The sequence below is a fragment of the Hemiscyllium ocellatum genome, chromosome X, assembly GCF_020745735.1.
Source record: "Hemiscyllium ocellatum isolate sHemOce1 chromosome X, sHemOce1.pat.X.cur, whole genome shotgun sequence".
Taxonomy (NCBI): domain Eukaryota; kingdom Metazoa; phylum Chordata; class Chondrichthyes; order Orectolobiformes; family Hemiscylliidae; genus Hemiscyllium; species Hemiscyllium ocellatum.
Window position 1 is genome coordinate 1,786,183 of NC_083453.1, and position 21,318 is coordinate 1,807,500.

General features: G+C 46.0%; 1 protein-coding gene and 1 pseudogene across 3 annotated transcripts in view; both read left to right on the plus strand.

Annotated features, from left to right (window-relative positions):
- spryd3 (SPRY domain containing 3) overlaps positions 1–21,318 on the plus strand; it is a 343,156-nt gene that overhangs the window by 306,519 nt on the left and 15,319 nt on the right. For all 3 annotated transcript variants that reach the window (XM_060820956.1, XM_060820955.1, XM_060820957.1), the window contains one exon: positions 10,851–10,990. In XM_060820956.1, the coding sequence (XP_060676939.1) occupies positions 10,851–10,990 (140 nt within the window). The remainder of the gene's footprint in view (positions 1–10,850; positions 10,991–21,318) is intronic.
- LOC132805846 (protein strawberry notch homolog 1-like) overlaps positions 12,804–21,318 on the plus strand; it is a 14,552-nt pseudogene continuing 6,037 nt past the window's right edge.

Genomic DNA, 21,318 nt, shown 5'->3' on the forward strand with positions numbered 1-21,318 from the left:
CCAAGGAGCAGGAGAATCGACGTTTCGGGCACAAGCCCTTCATCAGGAATGAGGAAAGTGTGTCCAGCAGGCTAAGATAAAAGGTAGGGAGGAGGGACTTGGGGGAGGGGTGTTGGAAATGCGATAGGTGGAAGGAGGTCAAGGTGAGGGTGATAGGTCGGAGTGGAGGTGGGGGCGGGGATGTCAGGAAGAAAATGGCAGGTTAGGAAGGCGGTGCTGTGTTTGAGGGATTTGACTGAGACAAGGTGGGGGTGAAGAAATCTGAGTTCATCCCTTGTGGTTGCAGGGTTCCTAGGCGGAAGATGAGACGCTCTTCCTCCAGCCGTCGTGTTGCCATGGTCTAGCGATGGAGGAGTCCAAGGACCTGCATGTCCTTGGTGGAGTAAGAGGGGGAGTTGAAGTGTTGAGCCACGGGGTGGTTGGGTTGGTTGGTCCGGGTGTCCCAGAGGTGTTCTCTAAAACATTGAGCAAGTAGCCGGCCTGTCTCCCCAATATAGAGGAGGCCACATCGGGTGCAGCAGATGCAGTAAATGATGTGTGTGGAGGTGCAGGTGAATTTGTGACGGATATGGAAGGATCCCTTGGGGCCTTGGAGGGAAGCAAGGGGGTTAGTCTGATGTAGGTTAGTCTGATCTTTAGAGTAAGATAAAAGGTCAGCCCAACATCGAAGGCCAAACAATACTGTGCTGTGCTGTTCTACGTTCTATTAGCCACTCTCAGTCATCTGACACCCCACCTCTAGTTATAGATAATACAAATGTCTCTGCAAGCGGCCTGCAATTTCATCCCTCACTTCACACAACATCCTGGGATGCACTCGGTCATGTTCCAGAGATTTATCCACTTCTCTAGTTTAGGGTTACTGGGAAAGGGTAGAGGGCTGGGTCTGGATGGGATGCTCTTTGGAGGTTCGGTGTGAACTTCCACATGGTAGGGGGTTATGATTCTATGAAGAGATTCATTTGATCCCAGTTGTCTATATCTAATGTATGATTCTTTTTTATTCTTGACTAGCGCTTCAATATCTTTATTCACCCATTGTTCCTTCATCGTACCATCCATACATTTCACTCTAACAGGAGTGAGATTCTGAACTCTCGTTATCATATTTTGAAAGCCTCCCACTTATCAGAACTCCCTTTACCTGTCAACGGTCTATGCCGATCGACTTTTGAAAGCTCTTATCTCATAAGAAAGGTTTGGAGGGATATGAACCAAATGCAGCCAAATGGGAAACGTAGTTTGAGAAACCTGGTCAGCATGGCCGAGTTGGACCAAAATATCTATTTTCATGCTCTATGTCCAACCCATTTATATCTTCCTAAAACCATCTTCTTCATTATTAGCCACTCTATTATAATTAACCAGTCTTGGTGTCATTTGCAATCTTGCTTTAAATTCCCCCGCATTTTCATCTATATCACTTATGTATATAACAAACAATAAGGGTCTCAGTACTGATTCTTGTGAACACTGGCCTCCATCACTCAGATAGCCTTCTACCGCTACCCTTTGTGTCCTATTATTAAGCCAATTTCTGATCTCTCGACAAGTTTCCCAGAATCCCATGGGCTTTAACCTTCTCAATCAGTCTCCCATGTGGGACCTTGTCAAAGGCTTTGCTAAAATCCATATAAACTACATCAACTTAAATCCCTCATCCACACACTTGATCACATTTTTGTAAAATTCTAACATATTTGTTCAGCATCACCTCCCTCTGACAAAGCCATGCTGATGATCCCTAATTAGCCCATGCCTTTCCAAGTGGATATTAATTCTTTCCTTGAGCATTTTCAGTAGTTTCCCTACCACGGGAGGGTGAGACTCACAGGTTTGTAATTTCCTGGTTCATCTTTACCACCTTTCTTGAAAAGTGGAACCACAGTAGCCATCTTCCAGTCCTCTGACATTTCCCCCACAGCCCGAGAGGAATTATAAATTTGTGCCTTGCCTCCACATCAGCCTGGGATGCAATTCATCCAGGGGAGGGAATTTGTCCATTTATGAGCCCAACAGAGCTTCCAATCCCTCCCCATTTCCTGTGTCCAACTATGTAAGTCCCTCACAGTCCTTTTTCCTGAATTCCATACCTAGGTTCTCCTAGACAGAAAAGAAGTATTCATTTAACACCCTTCCATTATCCTGCAGCTTCACACACACAGATTGTCACCTTGGTTCCTCATGGGCCCTACCCATTCCCTGGTTAACCTCTTTCCTTTAATCTATGTATGCAATACTAGGGAGCTTACGATTCTCCTTATTCCTGTTTGCACAAGTCCTTGTTCATGCTCCCTATTTGCTCTTCTTTGTTAAGATAAACATTTTCCAAGGGCTTTCTCAGTATTACAAATGTCAACAGTTGACTCTCACCATTGGGTCACACTTGAATTTCTCAATATAACTTGGCAATCAGTTGTCCTATTTCCTATCAGTGCAGCACTTCCAACTGTCCATTATCTAGTATAGTGACCAAAACATTTTAGGTAAGTTGAGGAATATTCACCACCGTCAGACTTTTTTCCTTCATGTGTTCAGCTCTGCTCTGACGACATCATCAAGTTTCAGATTCTGTCCAAAAGCCCTGCTGAGATGATCTTTCCTGTTGTTCCAACCTAGTTAGGGTGGGAGATGAATTCCTTTCCTTGTCCTCCCCCTCCCCTGGCCTACAATAAGTGTACTCACATGTACGCATGTGCGCACACTCTTACACACACTGTCTCACATGCACGCACACACGTTCTCTCTCTCCCCGCCCCGCCTCTCTCTGCCCGCCTCTCTCTCGTTACCTAACTCTCTCTCTCACTACCTTTCTCTTCCAAACCTAAAAACAATGTGAAGAGTGTCTTTGTACATCGGCCAGATTGTCCACAGATTTGTGGACAAAAAAAAATTATTATGGACTCTTCAAATTCTGGTCTTCAGATAAAGTCAATTTTCACACAAGCTATTGGGATTTGCTCCTGGAAAGGTTGGTTAAATGTCTTTTCCTGGAGACAGTGGTGTAGATTAAGACTTCTCCTTTAAGCTGCGTTAAAGAGAGTTTCAGACAGGGCAGAGATTGTTGGCCCTGTGGCAGTTTCTCTCTGGTTGTGTTTAAGAATGTTTTTTGCACCCACAAACTGTGTGGTGTGACCACTTTCTATCTGAAAGTGCTGTAATGTCTGAAACGGTCTCCATCCAACCAGTCTGCTCTTTAGAAATGTAACATTGATACTGCCGTATACAGTGAGATTCGCATTGGACATTAGTATTTTCAAAGGTTCAAGATTCATATAGATGTCCAGTCAATTATTATAAATTAATATTCTCGATGGCACATCATCATAACATTATTTTTTTGAATAAAGTGTTTGGATGAAAAATGGAATAAACTTGGAATGCAAAGCGAGTATCAGCAAACATTGTCAGAAAGCTGTTAGATCGGCATAAACTCACTGGTGTCCTAATGTCTTGGGGAAGGAAACATGCTGTTCTTACCCAGATTCGGCATCAAAACGGTTGTGTGTTAACTGTGTTCTGAACTGACTGAATAATTGATTGCATTATGTCAAACCAGTACCAAAAAAGGTGAAGATTAAAAAAAAACCACATGCCTTGAAGAATTGAATTAGAATGTGGTAAAGTCACTCCCACCTGAGTTGATCCTGCAGGTCCTCTCCACTGATATGAGGACAAATGCTAAAGCTGACTGAGTTATCCTACAGCCTAGTGGAGCAGCAGCCTGAAATGATCATACTCTTAAAAGTATACCCTGTAGCCAAAGTTCCAGACTCCTCCATCACTGTCGATTAATATGTCTTACTCCACATCGTAGGTAGCTCAAATTTTAATCACTGCGCCACTGGCAGCTGTGCAATAAGCTGTCTAGAAATTAAGCCCTGGAAATCTTTTTCTAAACTTCTCCACCACTCTTTCTTCATTGAAGACTACTTGCAACCATTTACTTTGACCAGACAGGGTTTTTGCAGGTGTCTATTTACCACCCTCCATCTACTCTCAATCTTAAACAAAGTGATGGAGTCATTGACAGTGTCAGCAATTGGTACTGGCTCACTGACGCTCAGTTTGGGTTCCACCAGATTACTCAACTCGTGACTTCATTACAGCTTTGGTTCAAACGTAACCAAAAGAGCGGAGTTCCAGAGTTGAGGTGCGATTGGGTGTGGCACCAAAGAGCCTTAGCAAAGCTGGACTCAATGGGAATCCGAGGAAAAATTCTCCATTGCTTGGAGTCATACCTGACACGTAGAAAGATGGCTGCAGTTGTTGGAGTCCAAACATTTCAGCCCTAAGACATCAATGCAGGAGAATCTCTGGGCAGTGTCCTCAGCAACATTCCCACTAAGGAGTGCAACAGCCGAAGTATTCCATGCAAGCTGTGTTCTGTGAGAAATGATGCATATTAGCGGCTGCGCAAAGAAATGCAAAATGGCTAAGCGCAACTACATTTTCATTGATCCTTTGCTGTTTCATCAATTAGTTTTTTTTCCTTTAGGTTATAATTGTTTCTGTTACTGAGCCACTGCCTCCATCTCTCTCCCGGGCAACTGTTATTCAGCCTTAGAAACTGTTAAGCATCCAAGGTTTAAGTTCTTCCCCAGTTACTGGCCTTACCTTCAATTGCCTTGGCCCGAGATATTGGAATCTCCGTTCCTTAGCCCCTCCCTGCAAAGGGATTCAGAGTTAAATAGGAAGTTGAAAAGCAGGACCTCTTGGATTGTAAACTTGGGATAACTTCCTGTGCCACTTGCTAATGAGGCTGTGAACCTCAGGAGTGAAGGGTTTATGCCACAACGTTGGTCCTGCCCCTCAGATGCCACCTGACCTGCTGTGCTTTTCCAGCACCACACTTTTCGACTCTGACTCTCCAGCAGCTGCATGTCCCCACTTTCTCCTGGTTGTTGTGAAGAGGCAGCAGGGGGATGTACAGTGGTTGGATGAGTGGACATAAACATGGCGAATGGAATATGGTGCAACAAAGCCTGACAGATAAATGAAAAAGCAGAAGATTATTATAAATGCTGAGAGTTGGGGAAATGTTTGCAATCTGAAGGAATTGAATATCCTTATACAGGAATCATAACGTTCATGTCCAGGTAAGGTAAGGAATTAGCAAGGCAAATGGTATGTTAACTTTATTTAAAGTAGAGATTACTATTCAGAAATCTATCATGTTATGATCATCACTTTGTGATGATCATCTGGGATGCTATTGAACTAATGGAGTTAAAGACCAATAAATCCCCTGGACCTGATGAGATGCATCCCAGGATATTAGAGTCATAGATGTCAACAGCACTGAAAAAGGCCCTTCAGTCCATCCAGCCTGCACTGATCAAAAGCAACCACCTAACTATTCCATTTTCCAGCACTTGGCCGATAGTCTTGTATGCCTTGGCAACACATGTACATCTAAACGCTTCTTTAATTTTATGAGGGCTTCTACCTCTACCACCTTTACAGGCAGCAAGTTCCAGATTCCCACCACACTCTGGGTAAAAAAGGTTTTCTTCATATCTCCTCTAAACCTTCTGTCCTTTACCTTAAATTTATGCCCCTGGCCATTGATCCCTCCGTCAAAGGGAAAGTTCCTTCCTGTCTACCCTGTCTATGCCCCTCATAATTTTATACACCTTAATGATGTCCCTCTCAATCTCCTCTGCTCTAAGGAAAACACCCCTGGTCGAGCCAGTCTCTCTTCATTCTGAAACCTCTCAGCCCAGGCACCATCCCGGTAAATCTCCTGTGCACCCTCTCCACTGCAATCACATCTACTCCTACAATGGGAATTCCAGAAAAGCACATATTTCTCTAGCTGCAGCCTCACCAATGTTTTCTACAGTTCTAACATCATCGTCCTGATCCTAAACTCTATGCCTCAACTAATAAAGGCAAGTGTTCTTTGTGCTTTCCCAACCACTTTATCTACCTTAAGGGAGTAGAGGACATGCACACCAACGTCCCTGTGATCCTTGGTGCTCTACAATTCGTCATGTATCCTGTCGCCTGTTTGTCTTATCCAAGTGTATCACTTCACACTTATCCAGATTGAATTCAATTTGCTACTGTTCAGCTCATCTGACTAGCCTCCCTGTATCCTCCTTTAATCTAAGGATGTCCTCCTCATTGTTTACCAGCTCACAATTTTTGCATCATCTGTGAATTCAATCCTCCTACATTCAAGTCTAAATTGTTTAAATGAACCACAAACAGCAATGGCCCCAGCACTGATCCCTGCAGAACCCACTGGACAAAGGTTTCCAGTCAAAAGAAAACACTCCTCAACCATCACCCACTGCTTCCTGTCACTCAGCCGATTCCACATCCAATTTGCCACATTCCCTTGGATGACATGGCCTCTTAGCTTTGCTATCAGTCTGTCATGTGGGACCTTATCAAAACCCTGGCTGAAGTCCAAGTAAACTGCATCAACTACATTGTCCTTTTTTTTAAACTTCATTCAAAGGATGTAGGCATCACTGGCTGGGCCAGCTTTCATTGCTCATTTACCCCTTTACCTAACACTACAGGCAATTTGGCATGGCCAATTCACCTAACCTGCACTTTTTTTGGACTATAAGAGGAAACCCACGCAGCCACAGGGAGAATGTGCAAACTCCACACAGACAGTCGCTTGAGGCGGGAATTGAACCCGGGTCTCTGGCGCTGTGAGGCAGCAGTGCTAACCACTGTGCCACCCATATCCATACTTGGTTATTTCTTCAAAAAAATTCAATCAAGCTAATCAGGCATGACCCCCCCTTAACAAAACCATGCTGACTGTTCTTGATTAATCTCTGCCTCTCCAAATGCAGATTCATTCTGTCCCTCAGGATTGCTTCTCAGGTTAGGCTGGCTGGCATGTAGATTAGTTCCTGATTTATCTCTTGCTCCCTTCTTGAATAGCGTTACCACTTGGCAATTCTCCAGTCATCTTCCACCTCTCCTTCGGTCAGAGAAGAATTACAAATTTTTGCCAATGTTATTTCTCCCCTTGCCTCATTCAACAATTTGGAATACGTTTGATCTGGCCCTGGAACTTTCTGTACCTTTTAAGCCTGTCGGACTACTCGGAACCTCCTCTCTGTCTATGCTGACTCCTTAAATTACCTCATAGTACTTCTCCCTCATTCCTATTACCACATTGTCCCTTTCACTCATGGACACCAACCCAAAGTATTCTTTTGGAACCCAACCTACATCCTCTGGCTCCACGAACAAATTACCACTTAATGGGCCCTACTCTTTCCCTAGTTATCTTTTTGTTCTTAAGCTACTTGCAAAATGGTTTAAGATTTTATTTTGTTCTACCTGCCACTATTCTTTTATGACTCTTTTTTTGCTTTCTTGATTTCCTTTTTAAATTCCCTCTTGTACATTGTCTACCCTATCTGGGCTTCTGCTGTTTTGAGCACTCAGTATCTGTCAGAGGCCTCTCTTTTTCTCATTGTCCAATGCTGTCTGTCCCTTGATATTCAGGTTTCTTTATTGGATCATCCTGCCCCTGTACTCTTAGGTTACAGGAGAATATAGACGGATCGGTCAGATGGAATTTACACTTTATAAATGTGAAGCGATGCACTTTGGAAGGAGTAAAAGGACAAAGGAGTACTCAATGAATAACATGACATTAGGAAGCTCAGGAACATTGGAATCTTTGGAGTGCTTGTCCACAGATCCCTGGAGATGGCAGGACAGGTTAATGGGGCGGTTAAAGCATAAAGGATGCTTGCATTTATCAGTTATGGCATAGATTATGAGCAAAAACGTTATGTTGAAGCTGTACAAAGTTATGGTTATGCCACAGCTGGAGTACTGTGTGCAGATTGGTCACCACACTATACGGATGTGATTGCACTGCAGGGGGTGCAGAGGACGTTACCAGAGATTGAGCGTTTCAGTGATGAAGAGAGACCGGAGAAGTTTGGGTTGTTTTCCTTTGGAGCACAGAAGGTGGAGGGGGAAACTGATAGAGGCGTATAAGATTATGAAGGGCATGGGCAAGGTGTCCATGTGACAGGGAAAAGGCAACTTCAGTTGAAGGGGGAATAATTTTAAAGTGGAAGGCAGGAAGAGGTTTGAGGAAAAGCCTTTTCATTTAGAGGGTATGGGGTGTGGAATGTGCTGCCTGGGAGGGTACTTGAGGCAGGAAACCTCACACCCTTTCAAACGTATTTGGATGAGCACTTGAGGTGTCCAAAAATTCAAGGCTATCGCCTAGAGCATGAAAGTGAGACGAGTGTAGGTAGTAGTGTATTTTTGGCAGGACAGACTTGGTAGGCTGATTCTGTATCTGCTGTTCTATTTCTCTCAGACTGTTAAGGGACCTGCAGTACACCTCCAGCAATGTGATTGCTCTCCCTTGGGTTTTGAAGCTCTCCCATACAGCTTCGTTTGAGGAACCTTCTAAGATGTTATCCCTCCTTCCTGCTGTAATAAATTCACTGATCAATATTGCGACACCTTCTCCTCTTTTACCTCCTTCCTGGTCTCACCTGAACACCCTGTATCCTGGAATATTGAGCTACCAGTTCCTCTTCACTTCCCCGCACCCCCACCCCCACTCCCCCACCCCCTCCCCTCAGTCATGTCTCTGCGACAGCAATGACATTGTAGCCGTTGCACTCTCAGCTCATCCACCTTGTTGATTAGACTCTTAGCATGAAAATAGACACCATCAAAGCCATGCTTTCCTGACTCACTTGCTGACACGTCTAATTATAGCCATTCATCTTCCCCTGCTGGACCTCAGCCCCGACCAAATTAATTGAAATTCTCGTCAAGCATTAGTATACCTTCCTGCGTGGATGCTAGTCTCATTCCAGTCCAAGTGCAACCTGTCTGCCTTTTATAAGTCCCATCCTCCCAAAAATGGTCCCAATGTCCCAGAAATTGGGCTGGCAGGGTGGCTCACTGGTGAGCACTGCTGCCTCAGCGCTGGGTTCAATTTCAACCTTGGGTCATTGTCTGTGTGGTGTTTGCACGTTCTCCCCATGTCTGTGTGGGTTTCCTCCGGGTGCTCTGGTTTCCCCCCACAGTCCAAACACGTGCAGGTCAGGGGAGTTGGCCATGCTTAAATTGCCCATGGTGTACAGGGATGAGTAGGTTAGGTGCATTAAACAGGGGCAAATATAGTGTAGGGGAATGGGTCTGGGTGGGTTACTGCTCAGAGGGTCAGTGTGAACTCATTGGGCCAAAGGACCTGTTTTCACACTGTAGGGATTCTAACTCTAACTCGAATTCTAATTCTAAATCTAAAGACCTTCCTTCTGCATCATCTGTCCAGCCATGCATTCATCTGGACTAGCCTCCTATCCATACACAAACTCAGACTTGACACTGAACATAATCCAGAGATTACTGCCTTTTGGGTTCTGTCCTTTAATCTACTTCCAAGCTGTCTACATTCTGCTTCCAGGACCTCTCATCTTTTCCTGTCCGGATGAGACACAATTTGACAGAGTAATAAGAAATATTTCTCTCGCACTCTCTATTTTTGTCCCCTTTCTTACCTATGTCACTGGTGCCAATATGTCCTCCACAATCCCTGTCTGTTTGTCCTCCCTCTTCAGAATGCCGTGCAGCCGAACAAGTGACATCCCTGACTCCCCTAGCAGGGAGACTAAGTACCATCCTGGAGTCTCTTCTGCGGCTGCCGAAACACCTAGCTGTTCCCCTTACAATTAAATCCCCTACCACTATATCCCTGCCGCCTTCCTCCCACCTTGTCCTGCAGACTTACCTGTAGTTACCCTGAAGTTATCTGCCACTGTTTTCCCCTGCACAGTCACTCCCCCCAACAGTATTGAAAATGGTACATCTATTAGAAAGAGGGATGGCCACAGGGGACACCTGCACTCCCTGCTAATTCCACCCTTCCTGGTGGTAATCTATGCCCTTTAGATTAGACTCCCTACAGTGTGGAAACAGGCCCTTCGGCCCAACAAGTCCACACCGACCCGCCAAAGCACAACCCACCCATACCCCTAAATATACCCCTTACCTAACACTACGGGCAATTTAGCATGGCCAATTCACCTGACCCGCACATCTTTTGGACTGTGGGAGGAAACCGGAGCACCCGGAGGAAACCCACGCAGACACGGGGAGAACGTGCAAACTCCACACAGTCAGTCGCCTGAGGCGGGAATTGAACCCAGGATCTCTGGTGCTGTGAGGCAGCAGTGTTAACCACTGTGCCACCGTGCCACCCTTTCTGCCTGTTCAATCTGTACCTGTAATTTGGCCACCAAATTGAATGTATCCTAGTGTCTGTTAGCAGCAATCCATTTCATCACCTGCACACTGACAAATACAACAAGCTGACCCTCTGCCTCAGTGGCGTTAGTGACCGGAGGAGCAGTGTCCAAGTGCTGAGCAAGATCCACTCTGGGAGGCTGTGGATGTTTGATGGGTTTCCCATGGTTCTTTCAAATATAGAGGTCATGACCAAACCAAAGGGGTCACTTTCCCTTTCAAGCACAAGTTATGAAACAATATGGGCACATTCCTCATAGGAACTGGATCATTTTATCTATTCCAAGAAAAAGGAAATCCAATAGGCAGTGAATGGACTGCAACTTTTGAATGCAATGTTTTTGACTGAATTAATCAATGTCTAAAATTTGAAGGAAACATCTTGTGAAGAACCAGGAGGTACACATGAACTACTCCTACATCGAATTGCCTGTCATCTGTAGATTTGGTTTCATATTCCTCAGTTGTTAACTAAATTAGTTTCAGTTCGATGGAGCTCAACTATTCCTGATTTACTGTTTCCGTTATAGTTTGCCCATATCTTTCCCTCAAAGTATGTTGTCCTGATTGACATCCGTTTCTTTCTACAGCTGACAGTGATGACTGTGTTGATGCTGCAGAAGTGAAGCCCAAACAGAGACGTGTGAGGAACATCATGTATTTTAATGATGAGGATGAAGAGGATGACGGAGAGGAAATGGAGCAAGAATATGATGGAAAGAAAGTAACGGTATGGAAGTACTTCTCCTGTCCTCCATTTGCTGTTTCCTGCACTCTGTTCTTTCTGCTGCTTCTGTGGAATATTGTGCCTAGCTGACTGGATAGGAATAAGTTGGAGCGCAATTGTGTTGCTGACATATTAGAGTTGCTTAGCAGTACTGGGACTTGTGAATGAAGACCCATGACTTCAAACTTAACGCACTCGTATTTTGAGCCTTTCTATCAAGTCATCTTTTTCACCTTGGCTCCTTTCATTGTACATTATTGGCTGAACAAGAGCTTGGTGAGGTTAATGTCGAGCCCTTGCGCACACAACGTTGTGTTCTGGAGTGCCAACAGGGAGCAAGATGCAACAAGGGGCGGGTTTGACTGTTGCCTCAGCTCCTTTGGGATTACTTCCCATGCCACCCATGATGAGCGAACCACAGTAAAGCATCACATGGGAAATGGTTCTGCTCTGGTCGTCTCGATGAACGTTAAGAGAGTTTGGGTGGGTTAGGTACCTCATATCATGTGCAGAAAGATTTTCCCCTTCTTATCCTGGGCTAGCTCTCAGATAGCAGGACCACTTGAAGGGAACAGAATGAGCTGAGATTTTTTTGGCTTTTTAATTAGGAGGGACTCTGAATGTAATAGGTCACAGTGTAGGAGGAAAAGACATGCGGTCAAGCAACAAGTTCTGATTAACTGATGTCACAGGAGATGTTAAAGTATCTCCCCTCACATGAGGCGTGGTGACCTTTAGGTTGAATATTCCCAGCCGTGTCTCTGAAGGAAAAGTAGCCCTATGGTCTGGTAGGACTAAGGTAACTTTTTACCTTTTCCTTTTAAAAGCCTGCAGATTGCAAGAACCCAGAGTTTGGTGGTCCAAGAGTAAGTAGGAATAGGATGCAAATGTGGGAGATCAGCACAGCAAGATTACAATGAAATAAGAGAAAATTTCAGCATGGAGGTGAGGGAGTAATTGCCCAGTGGTCAAACTTGCATTCTGATCTTGCAGAAGCAAGAAAATCTTGCCTAGACTTGGAACGTTATTCAAGGTGCAGAATAACTTATTCACAGAACGGAGTGAAGTGTTAAGTGTGGCTCAGTTGGTAGCACTCTTAGAAGAATGTAGATTCAAAGCTCACTTTAGAGACTTGAGCAGGACAGCTAAACTGACTCTCTAGTGCAGCCGCGAGGGAGGGCCATCTTTTTGAGGAATGATAAAACTGAGTCCCTGCGTGGCCCTCAGGTGGGCATGAACATCTCCGTGACATTAATTTTGTCAAAGAAGATGGTAAATCCTTCCCAGTGCCCTGGTCAATATTATCTTTCAAATAACATCACTGAAACAAGATTCATGTGGTATTTGTTCGAGTGTCAACTGTGAGATCTTGCTGTTATGTACAAATGGAGTCTGCACAAGCACTGACTAGACCTCACCATGCAACATTTTAGGTTTTCTGATGTAGGCAATCTGGCCAATTGCTGTTTTTAAAAAAAACCATCTGGCTCACCAGTATCTTACAGGGAAAGAAAATCTACCATCCGGTCTGGCTCCATGTGACTCCAGACCCAAAGAAATATAGTTGACTCTTAAACTGCCCTCTGAAATGACCAAGCAAGTTGATTCAACCGTGGCAAAGCCTGATAAAAGGAATGAAACTTGATGAACCAACTGACATCACTAAGGCACTGAAAACATTGGCAAACATAGTCCTGTCGATCCTGCAAGGTCCTCCTTACTAACATCTGGGTGCTAGTGCTAAAATTGGAAGAGCTGCCTCACAGACTAGTCATTCAGTAACCTGACATTATATGAGAGATAGGATTCCATGAAGATGGCTTATGTCCCAGGAACACCACTGCCACCATCTCTGGACATGTCCAGTACCACTGACAGGCCAAGCACAACAGAGTTGCCAGCACAGCAGTACTTACAGTCAGGGGGGAGCTCCTCTGAGAGTCCTCAGCGTTGGCTGTGTACACCAAGGACCCCAATGGTATCAGGTCAAACATGGGCAAGGGAACATCATTGCTGTGGTAACCTTGCTCGTAATCCTGCTGATTACTATGTCTTACCCCCTTGCTGATAAACAATTACTCCTGCATCATCCTCACATCTTGGATGCATTAAGCATGCCAAGGGCACAAAATTCATTTTTTATTTGTTCATTCATTTTGTGGGATGTGGGCGTTGCTGGCTGGGCCAGCATTTATTGCCCATCCCTTGAGAAGGTGGTGGTGAGCTGTCATTTTGAACTACTGCAGTCCACCTACTGTGGGTTGACCCACAATGACATTAGGGAAGGAATTCCAGGGTTTTGACTCAGCAACAGTGAAGGAACAGCGATATGTTTCCAAGTCAGAATGGTGAGTGGCTTGGAAGGGGAACTTGAGGAGGGTGGCTGGGACATGTTGCCAGGGATGGTGGTAGAGGTGGGTACGATAGTGTCATTTAAGACGTATCGAGGCAGATACATGAATGGGCAGGGAGCAGAGGGATACAGATCCTTAGAAAATAGGTAACAGGTTTAGATAGAGGATCTGGATCGCGCAAGCTTGGAGTGCCAAAGGGCCTGTTCCTGTGCTGTAATTTTCTTTGTTCCTTTCTTGACGGCGGTAGGGTTCCCATTTATCTGCTACCCTTGTCCTTCTAGGTGGAAGTGCTTGTGGGTTTAGAAGGTGTTACCAGAGGATATTCGGTGAATTTCTGCAGTGCATCTTGTAGATGGTACACACTGCTGCCACTGAGCGTTAGTGGGGGAGGGAGTGGATGCCTGTGAATGTGGTGCCAATCACACGGGCTACTTTGTCCTGGATGGTGTCGAGCTTCTTGAGTGTTGTTGGAGCTGCCCCCATTCGGGCAAGTGGGGAGTGTTCCATCACACTCCTGACTTGTGTATTGTAGATGATGGACAGGCTTTGGGAGTCAGGAGTTGAGTTACTCACCGCAGTATTCCTAGCCTCTGTCCTGCTCTTGTAGTCACTGTGTTTATGTGGTGAGCTGAGTTTCTGATCAGTAATAGCCCTCAGGATGTTGATAGTGGGGGCTTCAGTGATGGTAACACCACTGAATGTCAAGGGGGCGGTGGTTAGCTTGTCTTTTGGCGGTGATGGTCATAGCCTGGTATTTGTGTGATGTAAATGTTACTTGCCACTTGATTAGATTAGATTAGATTACTTACAGTGTGGAAACAGGCCCTTCGGCCCAACAAGTCCACACCGACCCGCCGAAGCGCAACCCACCCATTCCCCTACATTTACCCCTTACCTAACACTACGGGCAATTTAGCATGGCCAATTCACCTGACTCACACGTTTGGACTGTGGGAGGAAACCGGAGCACCCGGAGGAAACCCACGCAGACACGGGGAGAACGTGCAAACTCCACACAGACAGTTGCCTGAGTCGGGAATTGAACCCGGGTCTCAGGCGCTGTGAGGCAGCAGTGCTAACCACTGTGCCACCGTGCCGCCCACTTGTCAGCCCAATCCGGGATATTGTCCAGATCTTGTTGCATTTGGACACAGACTGCTTCAGTAACTGAGGAGTGGCGAATGGTGCTGAACACTGTGCAATCATCAGCAAACATCCCCCACTTCTGAGCTTATGATGGAGGGAAGGTCATTGATGAAGCAGCTGAAGATGGTTGGGCCGAGGACACTACCCTGAGGGACTCCTGCAGAGATGTCCCGGAGCTGAGATGTCTGACCTCCAACAACCACAACCATCTTCCTATGTGCCAGGTATGACTCCAACCAGTGGAGAGATTGCCCCCTGATACCCACTGATTCCAGGTTTGCCAGGGGTTCTTGATGCCACACTCGGCCGAATGCAGCCTTGATGTCAAGGGCTGTCCCTCTCCCCTCCCCTCTGGAGTTCAGCTCTTTTGTCCATGTTTGACCCAAGACTGTAATGAGGTCAGGAGCTGAGTGACCCTGGTGGGACCCAAACTGGGCGTCACTGAGCAGGTTATTGCTGAGCAGGTGCTGCTTGATAGCCCTGTTGGTGACCCCTTCCATCACTTTCCTGATGATCGAGAGGAGACTGATGGGGACGGTAATTGGCCGGGTTGGATTTGTTCCTGCTTTTTATGTACAGGACATACCTGGGCAATTTTCCACATTGTCGAGTAGATGCCAGTGTGATAACTGTACTGGAACAGCTTGGCTGGGGAGCAGCAAGTTCTGGAGCACAAGTCTTTAGTACTGTTGCTGCAATATTGTCAGGGCCCATAGTTTTTGCAGTATCTGGATACAGTGTCTCCAACCATTGGTACTCTAGGTTGGGTGCATCAGTGTCTATCACCAAGTGTGCCTTGTGGCACATCTACTGACCTAGCTGGTTGAGCCCTAAAGGTTAATGATGAAGAACCAACAAGAGGCAGACACTTATTGACGTCATCCTTACCAATTTGCTGCTGTAGATACATCTGTCCCAGACAGTATCGGTTGGAATGACCACCCACAAGTCTTTGTGGGGATGAAGTCCGACTGTTACTTTGAGAATACCCTTCATCATGTTGTGTGGCACTATCACTGTGCAGACTTCAAACAGATTGAGTACCTCAACACTGGGCATCCATGAGGCACTGTAGGCCATCAACAGCTCCAGCACAGTCTGTAAAATCATGGTCCGGTATATCATCCCCTCAATGCAGGAGGGCATGCCAGGAGCAGCACCAGGTATACCTGAAGATGAGATATTAACCTGGTGAAGCTACCAAATAGGACTACTTGCACGTCACACAGCATAAGCAACAAGTGAGAGACAGAGCTAAGCAATCCCACAATCAGTGGATCAGAACTAAACTCTGCAGCCTGCTATGTCCAGTCATGAATAGACAATTAAACAACTCCCTGGAGGAGGCTCCAAAAATGTCTCCATCCTCAACAATGGGGCACCCCAGCACATCCATGCAAAAGCGAAGGCTGAAGCATTCAATGGAGGTTATTCTCACTGTGAAGGCACAAGGTGGTCATTCATACTGATACTGTCATGGACAGGTGCATCTCCTGCTGCCAGATTGGGAAGGATGAGGTCAAGTACGTTTCGCCTTCATTTTGGTTCCCTCACCATCTACTGCAAAGTCTACAGGTCCTGACAGCATTCAGAACTCCAGAACCTACCTGCCCATTGCACCATCAGTCTTCTCTCGATTAACAGTAAACTGATGGAAGGGGTTGTCGACAGTGTTATCAAGTAGCACTTGGTGGCGACACCCAGCTTGAGTTCTGCCAGGACCCCTCAGCTCCTGACCTCATTACAGCCTTGATTCAAAAATGGACAAAAGGTAAATTCCAAAGGTGGGATGGGAGTGACATTCCTTGACATCAAGGCCGCATTCAACCGAGTGCAGCATCAAGACGCCAATTGAAATCAAGGATAAATGTTACTTGGAGTCATGGCTGGCCCAAATGAAGGTGGCTGACATTGTTGGAGGTCAGCTGTCTCAGTTCCAGGACATTTCTGCAGGGATTCCTCAGGGTAATGTCGTAGGCCCAATCATCATCAGCTGCTTCATCAATGACCTTTCCTCCAACATAATGTCAGAAGTGGTGATCATTGAACAATGTTCAGCACCATTCACGACTCCTCAGATACTGAAGCAGTCCATGTCCAATTGCAGGAAGTCCTGAATATTTGGGCTGACAAGTAGCAAGGAGGAAGTGAGGTCTGCAGATGCTGGAGATCAGAGTCGAGAGTGTGTTCCTGGAAAAGCACAGCAGGTCAGGTAGTATCCAAGGAGTAGGAGAGTCCACATTTTGGGTCAGAGCCTTTCATCAGAAAGCGTTCTTGATGAAGGGCTCTGGCCTGAAACGTTGATTCTCCTGCTCCTCAGATGCTGCCTGACCTGCTGTGCTTTTAGAACATAGAACATAGAAAAATACAACGCAGTAAGGCCCTTCGGCCCTCGATGTTGCGCCGATCCAAGCCCACCTAACCTACACTAGCCCACTATCCTCCATATGCCTATCCAATACCCGTTTAAATGCCCATAAAGAGGGAGAGTCTACCACTGCTACTGGCAGGGCATTCCATGAACTCACGACTCACTGAGTAAAGAATCTACCCCTAACATCTGTCCTATACCTACCACCCCTTAATTTAAAGCTATGCCCCCTCGTTATAGCTGACTCCATACGTGGAAAAAGGTTCTCGTTGTCAACCCTATCTAAACCCCTAATCATCTTGTACACCTCTATCAAGTCACCCCAAACCTTCTTTTCTCCAATGAAAACAGCCCCAAGTGCCTCAGCCTTTCCTCATATGATCTTCCTACCATACCAGGCAACATCCTGGTAAACCTCCTCTGCACCCGTTCCAGTGCCTCCACATCCTTCCTATAGTATGGCGACCAAAACTGCACACAATACTCCAGATGCGGCTGCACCATAGTCTTATACAACTGCAACATGACCTCAGGACTCCGGAACTCAATTCCTCTACCAATAAAAGCCAGTACACCATATGCCTTCTTCACAGCACTATTTACCTGGGTGGCAACTTTCAGAGATCTGTGTACATGGACACCAAGATCCCTCTGCTCATCCACACTACCAAGTATCCGACCATTAGCCCAGTACTCCATCTTCTTGGTACTCTTACCAAAGTGAATCACTTCACACGTACCTCCATTGAACTCCATTTGCCACATTTCTGCCCAGCTCTGCAGCTTATCTATGTCCCGCTGTAACCTGCCACATCCTTCCTCACTGTCAACAACTCCACCGGCTTTCATATCATCCATAAACTTGCTCACCCAACCTTCTAGCCCCTCCTCCAGGTCATTTATAAAAATGACAAACAGCAATGGTCCCAAAACAGATCCTTTTCCAGCAGCACACTCCTGACAAGTGGCAAGTAGCAGTCACACCACACAAGTGCCGGGCAATGATCATCTCCAGCAAAGGACAATCTAACCATCAACCCTTGACATTCAATGGAATTACCATTGCTGAATCTCGCATTATCAAGATCCTAGGGTCACCATTGACCAGAAACCCAACTGGACCCACTCCATAAATACTGTCTGTAGAAGAGCAGAACAGATGCTAGGAATCCTGCAGTGAGTAACTCAACTTCTGACTCCCCAAAGCCTGCCCGGCATCTACAAGGCACAAGTCAGGAGTGTGATGGACTACTCCCCACTTTCCTGAATGAATACAGCTCAAACAACACTCGAGAAGCTCGACACCATCCAGGACAAAGCTGTCCCTTTGATCCTTATTCTATGCTTCACCTTAAACATTCACTCCCTCCACTATTAACACAATGTGTGCCTCTGCAAGATGGACTGCAACAACTCACCAAGGCTCCTTAGACAGCACCTCCCAAACCCATGTCTTCTACCATTTGGGGCAAGGGCAGCAAATACATGGGAAAACTGCCATCTGTTAAGTTCCTCTCCAAGCCACACATTATTCTGACTTGTAAATATACCACAATTCCTTCATCGTCGCTGGGTCAAAATCCTCTCGAACAGGATTGTGGGTCTACCTGCAGCACATGGACTGCAGCAGTTCAAGGAGGCAGTTTACCATCACCTTCTCGAGCAACCAGGGATGGGCACTAAATGCCTAGCCGGCGATGCCCACAACCCATGAATGAATAAACAGAATTGAATATCCTTGAAGAAAGCAGACCTGTAAGATGAGCATTAAACATTGCTGCAAGAAGAACATGAAGGTGGATAAGTTCCCAAGGCCTGATAGTACCTACCCCAGGTTATTGAGAGAGCTGAGAGAGGAGATTGCTGGGCCTTGACCAAGGTCTTTAAATCCTCATTCGCCACTAGAGAGGTCCCAGAAGACTGATGAGCAGCCTCTTTCAAGAAGGGAAATGGGGATAATCCAGGAAACTATGGACCGGTGAGTCTCACATTGTGGTTGGGAAGCTATAAGAGAGAATTCTTAGGGATAGGATTTACACACATTTGGAAAAGTGTGGCCAATTTAGGGGCAGTCAGCATGGCTTTGTACAAGGCAAGTCAAGTCTTACTAACCGGATTGAGTTTTTTGAGGAATTTTCCCTGGAGCATTGGAGGCTATGGGGTGATCTGAGCGAGGTTTATAGAATCATGGGTAGGATGAATAGACAAGGTCTTTTCCCTGAGGGCACCCAAAGCTAGAGGTCATAAGTTTAAGGTGAGAGGGGAAAGATATAAAAGAGACCTAAGGGGCAATGTTTTCACGCAGAGGGTGGTACGTGTATGGAATGAGCTGTCAGAGGATATGGTGGAGGCTGGTACAATTACAGCATTTAAGAGGCATCTAGATGGGTATATGAATACTGAGGGTTTAGAGGGATGTGGTCCAAATGCTAGCAAATGGGACTAGATAATTTAGGATGTCTGGTTGGCATGGGCCAGTTGGACTGGAGGGTCTGTTTCCATGCTGTACAGCTCTACTGCCCTATGTGACAAAAGTAATCAATGAGGGCAGAACAGTGGATATTGTCTGCATGGGTTTTAGTAAGGCTTTTGACAAGTTCCCTCATGGTAGGCTCATTCAGAAGATTAAGATGTGTGGGATTCACAATGGCTCGGCCACGTGGATTCAGAGTTGGCTTTGCCCATAGGAGACAGAGGGTAGTGGTGGAAGGGTGTTTTTCAGGCTGGAGGTCCGTGACTAGTGGTGTTCCACAGGGATCTGTACTGGGACCTCAGCGGTTTGTGATTTCGAAAAAATGACTTGGATGAAACTGTAGGTGGGTGGGTTAGTCAGTTTGCAGATGATACAGAGATCAGTGGAGTTGTTGAAAGTCGTCACAAGATACAGCAGGACATAGATCAGTTGCAAATATCAGTGGAGAAATGGCAGATTGAGTTTAATCTGGGTACGTGTAAGGTGCTGCACTTTGAGAGATCAAATGTCAAAGAAAAGTATTGATGCTAATGGCAGGGCCCTGAACAGTATTGATGTACAGAGGGATCTTGGGGTTCACGTCCCTAGCTCTGTGAATGTGGCCAAGCATGTGGATTGGATGGTAAAAAAGGTGTATGGCATGCTTGCCTTTACTGGTCGGGGAATTGAATACAAGACTCAAGATGTCATGTTGCAGGTTTATGAGACTTGGTTAAGTATTATGTTCAAATTTGGTCGCCACATTACAGGAAGGATAATGGAGGCTTTAGAGAGGGTGCAGAAGAGGTTTACCAGGATGTTGCCTGGATTAGAGGGTATGAGCTATCAGGACAGACTCTGGAGCTGCAGAGGCTGAAGGGAGACTTGGTAGATGGCTATAAAATCATGAGATGCATGGATAGGGTTTCACGGTTAGAATCTTCTTTCTCGATTTGAAACGTCTAATACTAGGGGACATGCATTTAATCTGGGGTGGGGGAGGGAGATGTGAGGGGCAACTTTTTTAACACCGAGTGGTAGGAGTGTGGAACGTACTGCGGGGTGGAGGTAGAGGCTGATGCATTAGGGTCGTTTAAGGGACTTTTCGATAAGGGAGTGGAGGGATGTGGACCAACGACAGACAGACAAGGGATTAGTTTAATTTGATGTCATTTTCGGCACATCGTGGGCTGAACAGCTTGTTCCTGTGCTGGATATTTCTATTAGAATCATAGAGTTCTACAATGTAGAACAGGTAATTCGGCCCATCAACTCTTTGTAAACAAAAGCTACTGTAAATCTACAATTGACCCACAGCTTTGAATGTTATGTTCAAACACTCATCAGTGTATTTTTTTTTAAGGTTCTGAGGTTTCCTGCCTCAACTTATCCTCCCAGGCAGTACATTCCAGACCCCCATCACCCTTTGCGGGAAAACGTTTTTCCTTGAATCTATTCCAAACCTCCCTAAAAGTATGCCCTTTGTTATTGATCTTTCTATCCATCTGTCTGGTTGGGATGCTGTTCAGAGGATCAGTGTAGACTCAATGGACCAATGGCCTGCCTCCGCACTGTAGGGTTTTATGAGCCAATACTTATGTCTGTGCCCACCCTCCATTAATTATGTACACCTCAAACAGATCCCCTCTGAACCTTTTCAACCCTCCCTGCTCTTATAATCTATGCTGAGCTCTGCCCTGTGGCCATCCAGTTCAACTTCCCCCTCCCACTCCCCCAAGGACACGTAAATCCTGGGCCTCTTCCACCACCAAATCAAAGCCACCCACCAACTGGAGGAAGAACTCTTCACCTTCCGCCTCAGGGCCTGACAACCGCACAACATCAACACTGACTTCAGTTTCTAAATCTCCCCTCCCACCACCTCATCCCAGATCCAACCCTCCAACTCGGCACCACCCTCTTGACCTGTCCTACCTGTACATCTTCCTTCCCACCTATCCACTCCACTCTCCCCACTGACCTATCACAATTACCTCCCACCTGCATC